Raw genomic sequence first — 8,533 nt, 5'->3', positions numbered from 1 at the left:
GTTATTATTATTATCATCATCATTATCATAAGTCCAGGTGAGAATACATGTTTGCCTCTAGTTTTATACACAAATATTACCTTTAATACAATGGTACAAACTCCTACATGTGTTTCAGTATTGTATTATTGAGGTGTATTGTGTCTGTTCAAGGGCTCTGTAGCGTTGAGTGTTTTATTTTTATTTTACGAGAGAGAGAGAGAGAGAGAGAGAGAGAGAGAGAGAGAGAGAGAGAGAGAGAGAGAGAGAGAGAGAGAGAGAGAGATTGTGGAGAATAGAAGTGTATTTGTTCATCTCTGTGTCTTCTTAGTTTTTATTTTATTTTACGAGAGAGAGAGAGAGAGAGAGAGAGAGAGAGAGAGAGAGAGAGAGAGAGTACAGATTTACCATAAGATACAGGAAATAAGCTGATAAATAACAAAATATATACGGGAAATAAGCTGATAAATAAAATAAATATGGGAAATAAGCTAATAAATGAGAAAATAAATACAGGAAATAAGCTGACAAAATAAATACGGGACATAAGCTGATAGATGACAAAATAAATACGGAAATAAGCTGATAAATAAAATAAATACAGGAAATAAGCTGATAAATAAAATAAATACGGAAATAAGCTGATAAATAAAATAAATACAGGAAATAAGCTGATAAAAATAAATACGGGAAATAAGCTGACAAAATAAATACGGGAATTAAGCTGACAAAATAAATACGGGAAATAAGCTGACAAAATAAATACGGGAATTAAGCTGACAAAATAAATACGGGAATTAAGCTGACAAAATAAATACGGGAATTAAGCTGACAAAATAAATACGGGAATTAAGCTGACAAAATAAATACGGGAATTAAGCTGGCAAAATAAATACGGGAAATAAGCTGATAAATGCCACAAATCTCCATCAAGTGAACTAACTCTACGGTGAATCATCTCCAGATTTCGCCGCCCAAGACAGGTGTCAGGAGGCTGGGCAACACATCCTCCCCCCTCCACTGCTGGGTCGCTACTGATTCCCTCACCCCTCCCTCCTGGCACCCCATCCCCCACTCCTGCCTCCCCATCTAGTACCACAGCCTCTCTCACACCCACTCTGGTTCGCCCCCTCTTCCTCTGGCCCAGGGAAGCCGGTGTGTAATACTTAGCACATTCATCCCGCAACGTCAGATAACATCAGACTTAACCCAATCTTCATCTCAGCATCAAAACCAACAGGAATAATATCGTAAGGAGTATAGATGGAGGGATGGAGTGGAGGGATGTATAAGAGGGGTGAGTTGGAGGAAGGGCAGCCAAACGACAGACAGGGCGACATGGAGGCGATTTGTTTGGGACCACCCCTTAAGGGATTCAGGTGTCTGGCAATAGATAGATAGATACACAGATAGACAGACAGATAGATAGATAGATAGATAGATAGACAGACAGATAGATAGATAAATATATAGATAGACAGATAGATAGATAGATAGATAAACAGATAGATAGATAGGCAGGTAGACAGACAGGTAGATAGATAGATAGACAGAGACACATAGATAGATAGATAGACAGACAGATAGATAGATAGATAGATACACAGACAGATAGATAGATAGATAGATAGATACACAGACAGACAGACAGATAGATAGATAGATAGATAATGACGAGTGTTCTGCATGCCATAGCCCTCCCAGTTAAAAATGGTCAGCTTTACTAAATGGATTATGCTGTAGGGAGAGAAGCCAAGTGCAAATAAAGGAATACAAATAAAGGAATACAAATAAAGGAATAAAAATAAAGGAATAAAAATAAAGGAATAAAAATAGAGTAAAATAAAGGAATAAAAATAAAGGAATAAAAATAAAGTAAAATAAAGGAATAGAAATGGAGTAAAATTAAGGAATAAAAATAAAGGAATAAAAATAAAGGAGTAAAATAAAGGAATAACAATAAAGGAATAACAATAGAGAAAAATAAAGGAATAAAAATAAAGGAATAAAAATAAAGGATTAGAAATAAAGGAATAAAAATAAGGGAATAAAAAGAGAAAAATAAAGAAATAAAAATAAAGAAATAAAAATAAAGAAATAAAAATAAAGGAATAAAAATAAAGGAATAAAAATAAAGAAATAAAAATAAAGGAATAAAAATAAAGAAATAAAAATAAAGGAATAAAAATAAAGGAATAAAAATAAAGGAGTAAAATAAAGGAATAAAAATAAAGGAATAAATATAAAGGCATAAAAATAAAGTAATACAAATAATCATCCACTGAACAGACGATGCTACGGTGTTATTTAGTAAGGAAGTTCACTAACACCTCTTCCTTAGCGATTTATTTTTGGCTGGTTAATATCCTCTCCTAGGTTATATATGCAGAGTATGGCCATATTGGAAGGATTTATGCAATACAGTAAAGTAAGGTGTAATAAACAAAATAAATCGCTTAGGAAAAGGTGTTAGGGAGCCTCCTTAGCCGACGGGAATACGGACTTTAATGACAGTATTTTGAACGGTTAAGGAAGCTCCCTAACACCTATTCCTAAGCGATTCGTTTTATTTACGTACTGTCCAATTCTGTTATATAAATCCTTCCACTATCGCCATACTCTGCATAAATAACACACAAATGGATATTAACCAGCCATATAAAAATATAAATCGGTAAGGAAGAGGTGTTACGGAGCTTCCTGGCGAGAAAACACGTAGCACCTTTTACCCACCTACTCATTCACACACTCACTCACTCACGCACTCATTCATCAATTCACTCACTCAATTACCTATCCACTCAGTGACTCATCTACTCACGCACCCACTCATTTATTGAGTCACTCACTCACTCACTCACTCAACTCACAACTCACCCACTCATTCACTCACTCACTTACCCAGGACGCCCCAGAAGAGCATCATGTCAACAGCTCCTTCTCGATGTAGTTCTGATCCTTTACTGATCCACCCCTTCCTTCCTTCCTTCCTTTCTTTCTTCGTTGCTTCCTTCCTTCCTTCCTTCCTTCTTTGCTTCCTTCCTTTCTTTCTTCTTTGCTTCCTTCCTTCCTTGCTTCCTTCCTTCCTGCCTTTCTTCTTTGAGTCCTTCCTTCCTTGCTTCCTTCCTTTCTTCTTTGCTTCCTTGCTGGCTTCCTTCTTTCCTTCCTTCCTTCCTTTCTTCTTTGATTCCTTCCTTCCTTCCTTCCTTCCTTTCTTTCTTCTTTGCTTCCTTGCTGGCTTCCTTCTTTCCTTTCTTCTTTGCTTCCTTTCTTCTTTGCTTCCTTCCTTCTTTGCTTCCTTCCTTCCGTCCCTCCTTCCTCTCTTCACACCCTCGCTGCTACTCTCCCTCGCGGTCAGCTTGGGTCAGCACGAATCAGCATCACTAGGGAGGTCAGCAGAGGTCAGGGTCACGGTCAAACATTGGAAAACCAGGAAGCATTGTAATCTTTCTTTTCCCTTATATATAATTACTCTTTTACTTAGCACCTCAAGATACTTATTAACTCCTTTTCCTTTTCCCTTCGCTGGTTTCCTTCACGTGGTGGCACTGATATGGAGAGACGGTGGAGCTGCCTACTTATACACAAACGTCCCTCAGCTCCCTCCCTATCCCCTGAAAGGACGATGGTGGACTGTAAGAGAGGGACCGTTGTAATCACTCTTCCACTATCTGCGTACGCTCTAAGATATTTCCCCGTGTTCATTACGTCCCTGTTATTTAAGCTTACTATCATCCGTCAAGCTTATTCCTAAAGCTTTTGTTCAACTGCGAGAAAGCTTGGCAGGAAAGCTCACAAAAAAAATAATGATAATAAAAATAACAGTGACCTCAAATGCCTCCTTCTCTGGGACTACTTTTCATTCCACGCATCCTTTCCACAGCACTTCTTCGTGACTAGCACCATATTCTTATTATTGCACTTTTTCGTGACTAGCACCGTGCAGTAGTGTTAAATATCTTGTTACAGCTCAGGGGTAGAAAAAGTACCACGGCTCCACATCCTTTCCATTCAGCACTTCTTCGTGACTAGCGCCGTATATTCCAGTGTCACGCTAGTCTCACCTTAGCGTTAGAGATGGAGGGATGGTAAAATTAGGCCAGTTTAAAGTGCAAGGAGTATACTTTCGAATTTAGTGACACGGTATGGAGAGGCTGAGCGACGCATCCTCCCTCCACCAAGGTTACGTCGGCACTGAGAGGCTGAGAGTAATTCCTGCACGGCCCTTATAGTCTCCCTCCTCTCGCTCGCACCCTGCTTCCTTCCCTCTTCCTTTTTCCCTCCTTTCTCTCTCTCTCTCTCTCTCTCTCTCTCTATCTCTCTCTCTCTCTCCATATCTAAAAGGTAAAATTTCTGAAGTGTTTGAAGAAGGGTAGGACAGATACGAGAGAGAGAGAGAGAGAGAGAGAGAGAGAGAGAGAGAGAGAGAGAGAGAGAGAGAGAGAGACCCCTAGCTTACGTCACAGCGTCTTGTAACAGAGCTGAATTAATTGCATGATAAATTCAGACTTAAGGTAGAGGCCTTCCATATGGTGCAGGGCTGTAGGCAGTTAGATGAAGGTGGTGGAGGAGGAGGTGGAGGAGGAGGTGGAGAAGGAGGTGGAGGAGGAGGTGCAGGAGGTGGAGGAAGAGGTGGAGAAGGAGGTGGAGGAGGAGGTGGAGGAGGAGGTGCAGGAGGTGGAGGAAGAGGTGGAGAAGGAGGTGGAGAAGGAGGTGGAGAAGGAGGTGGAGAAGGAGGTGGAGAAGGAGGTGGAGGAGGAGGTGGAGGAGGAGGTGGAGGAGGAGGTGGAGAAGGAGGTGGAGGAGGAGGTGGAGGAGGAGGTGCAGGAGGTGGAGGAAGAGGTGGAGAAGGAGGTGGAGAAGGAGATGGAGGAGGAGGTGGAGAAGGAGGTGGAGAAGGAGGTGGAGAAGGAGGTGGAGGAGGAGGTGGAGGAGGAGGTGGAGGTGGAGGTGGAGGAAGAGGTGGAGAAGGAGGTGGAGAAGGAGGTGGAGAAGGAGGTGGAGAAGGAGGTGGAGGAAGAGGTGGAGAAGGAGGTGGAGAAGGAGGTGGAGAAGGAGGTGGAGAAGGAGGTGGAGAAGGAGGTGGAGGAAGAGGTGGAGAAGGAGGTGGAGAAGGAGGTGGAGGAAGAGGTGGAGAAGGAGGTGGAGAAGGAGGTGGAGAGGCTGGTGAGAGGGGGAAGGTGGCTGCATGTGTGTTGTGTTGTTGTCGTTGATGTTGTTTTATCTTTGCCTGGCCGAGCAGACTCATCGACCAAATGTAAATAACTGCTTCCGTGGGGCCGTCGCACAGGCACAGTAAAGTACATACGCTGTGCAGGGAACCGAAGCCCCCCTTGTGGTGGACAGGGATATTTGATTAGATTTGGTTCCCTGGTGGGCGCCGCAAATGCTCCACTCAGGGTTACAGTGCCACCACGTGTAGGCTCCTCTTCAGCACCTGCGAGAAGAGTATGGAGAATAATGAGAGTTGACAGGTATAATATTGTCTATCTATCTATCTATCTATCTATGACGTCCTAATCCCGCAAAGGGTGGCCGCAGACAAAACGCCTCCAAGTCGCTCTGTCACCCACCAATTGACTGCCCTCCCCCCAACTCACTCTCCCTTCCCTCATATAATATTGTGCTTAGTAATATTTCTAATGTATCTTCAGTAAATATAGGGCTTTCAAGACCTGCTTTTGCCTTGTTAAGAGAGAGAGAGAGAGAGAGAGAGAGAGAGAGAGAGAGAGAGAGAGAGAGAGAGAGAGAGAGAGAGAGAGAGAGGAGTCAGTGTGTCTATTATTCCACTATAATTATCGATACAGGAGCCTTTATCTATTTATTTATAATTATCGATACAGTAGCTTTTATTTATTTATTTCATTTATAATTATCGATACAGTAGGTTTTATTTATTTATTTCATTTATAATTATCGATACAGCAGCTTTTATTTATTTATTTTATTTATAATTATCGTTACAGTAGCTTTTATTTTATTTATAAATATCATAGAGCGGATTTTATTTATTCAATTTATTTATAATTATCGATACAGTAGTTTCTATTTATTTATTTTATTTATTATTATCGATACAGTAGCTTTTATTTATTTTATTTATAATTATCGATACAGTAGCGTTTATTTATTTATTTTATTTACAATTATCATTATACAGTAGCTTTTATTTATTTATCTTATTTATAATTATCATAGAGCGGATTTTATTTATTCATTTTATTTATAATTATCGGTACAGTGGCAATTATCTATTTATTTTATTTATGATTATCGATATAGCAGCTTTTATATATATTTATTTCATTTATAATTATCGATACAGTAGCTTTTATTTATTTATTTTATTTATAATTATCGATACAGGAGCTTTTATTTATTTTATTTATAATTATCGATACAGTAGCTTTTATTTATTTATTTTATTTATAATTATCATAGAGCGGATTTTATTTATTTATTTTATTTATAATTATCGATACAGAAGCTTTTATTTATTTTATTTATAATTATCGATACAGTAGCTTTTATTTTATTCATTTTATTTATAATTATCGATACAGTAACTTATATTTATTTTAAAGTAATCTCACTGTTTCGTTTTAAAGCGAAGCACCGAAGCTGAAGCACAACAGATGGCGTGGTGTTGTGCTGTTGTAAAAGTGCTTCAGGAGGCTTCATTTCCCCTCCCATGAAGCCCACATTGAGTCGTATTAACAGACTTAGAGCCAATTCTCTGTCATAAATACCTCCTGTTTTGTATTAAGCTCCCTAATACCTCTTCCTAAGCAATTTATTCTTTTATTACACCTTACTGCCCTCGTCTGTGTTCCATAAATCCTTCCAATTCTTACACCTTACTGCCCTCGTCAGTGTTACATAAATCCTTCCAATATCGTCATTCTCTGCATAAATAACGTACAAAAGGATATCAACCAGCCATGTCCAAAAATAAATCGCTATGGAGGGGGTGTTAGTTTCCTTACCCAATGAGAAATTGAAGGGAGGGTGATATCTCTTGTGTTGTGGTTACGGCTCAAACAGATCAATATATCATGCATTATCTTTCATTCCTTTCCGTCTTCCATTGCCATACCAACGCCCACACCAGCAGAATGAGCAATCGCAACGAAGATACAGCCAAGCATCTACAGGAGAGCCATTTACTGACCACCCTGTATTATTATAAGTTGCTTTACTTTTGTGGCTCTCTGTTATTTATTGATTTATTTATAGAGGGAACAATTTGCGGACGTCTGGCCTTGGGTTCCTTCTTCCTTGCATAACAAAAGGAAAGGAAAGTGCAAGAATTTTTAACATGTCCCTTGTTCTAAGAGAGAGAGAGAGAGAGAGAGAGAGAGAGAGAGAGAGAGAGGAGCCGTGGTTTCGAATCCCGGTCGAGGTGGTTCGTTCGCCTGACTCTCGTCGTACCACACCCGGCCATCATCATTCTCTAGCCTGTCAGACTGGTGGACGCAGTGTGTTCCACCATTCGTTCCTGATCACCCGGCAGTGCAAGACGAAGACCTTGATATAGCGCAGATCACAGCGAGTCGTAGTGAAGATCTAAGCTTTCTTCATCTCCTCACCGTCTGAATCACTAACACTTGGCCATTTACTTCATTGTACAAGAACTACCTTTTAAAGTAAGTTTGTTCTGTATGTATAAGTCTAGGTTTTAATACTCTGTTCCCTGAGGCCTAGTGGTCCTCCTAAAACCGTGCATCTTCACAAGTCCCCCTCTCCGTGCTAATGTCCACCGTCCATATTGAATACATGATGGCGATGCTTTATGCAGGGCTTTTCATGGTGCTATTTTTATTTTATTTACTTGAATTTTTGATGAAGGATATTGTAGGTTAGCATCTGTACTAACCCTTTAAACACTTTCCCTTTACACATTTTCCCTTTAAACACTTTCCCTTTAAACACTTTCCCTTTAAACACTTTCCCTTTAAACACTTTCCCTTTAAACACTTTCCCTTTAAACACTTTCCCTTTAAACAATTTCCTTTTACTTTCCTTTTTAAACATTTTCCCTTTAAAATTTTTCCCTTTAAACATTTTCACTTTAAACACTCTCCCTTTAAAAATTTTCCCTTTATACACTGACCCTTTAAAAAAAATTCCCCTTAAACTCTGACCCTTTAAACGTTTTCCCTTTAAACGTTTTCCCTTTAAACGTTTTCCCTTTAAACGTTTTCCCTTTAAACGTTTTCCCTTTAAACGTTTTCCCTTTAAACGTTTTCCCTTTAAACGTTTTCCCTTTAAACCTTGACCCTTTAAAGATTTTCCCTTTAAACCTTGACCCTTTAAAGATTTTCCCTTTAAACCTTGACTCTTTAAACACTTTCCCTTTAAACATCATCTCTTTAAACATCTTCTGTCTGTCTCTTCTATGCCTTACGTCTCAACAACTTTCCAGAAAATGGCCAATCAGAACCTGAGCCTCATCAGAGATATGATGGGCCAACAGAGTCCCGACATGAGCTTCCTCCAAAGTCTGATGGGCCCGGGGAATCAGAACATGAGCTTCGTACCAGGTCTGATGGGC

General features: G+C 39.5%; 1 protein-coding gene across 1 annotated transcript in view; it reads right to left on the bottom strand.

The window, feature by feature from the left end:
• The window catches only part of LOC145415335 (zwei Ig domain protein zig-8-like), a 23,879-nt gene extending 17,207 nt beyond the window's left edge, over window positions 1–6,672 (bottom strand). The window contains exons 1-2 of the mRNA XM_080284612.1: window positions 6,573–6,672; window positions 5,288–5,416 (exon numbers count right to left, since the gene is read on the bottom strand). Coding sequence (XP_080140738.1) covers window positions 5,288–5,416; window positions 6,573–6,672 — 229 coding nt within the window. The remainder of the gene's footprint in view (window positions 1–5,287; window positions 5,417–6,572) is intronic.
• Between the last annotated feature and the right edge of the window lie 1,861 nt (window positions 6,673–8,533).

Source organism: Coenobita brevimanus, chromosome 102 (assembly GCF_032717465.1).
Source record: "Coenobita brevimanus isolate Jiangsu-jjx chromosome 102, ASM3271746v2, whole genome shotgun sequence".
Lineage (NCBI taxonomy): Eukaryota > Metazoa > Arthropoda > Malacostraca > Decapoda > Coenobitidae > Coenobita > Coenobita brevimanus.
This window is presented reverse-complemented; position numbering and strand designations above follow the sequence as displayed.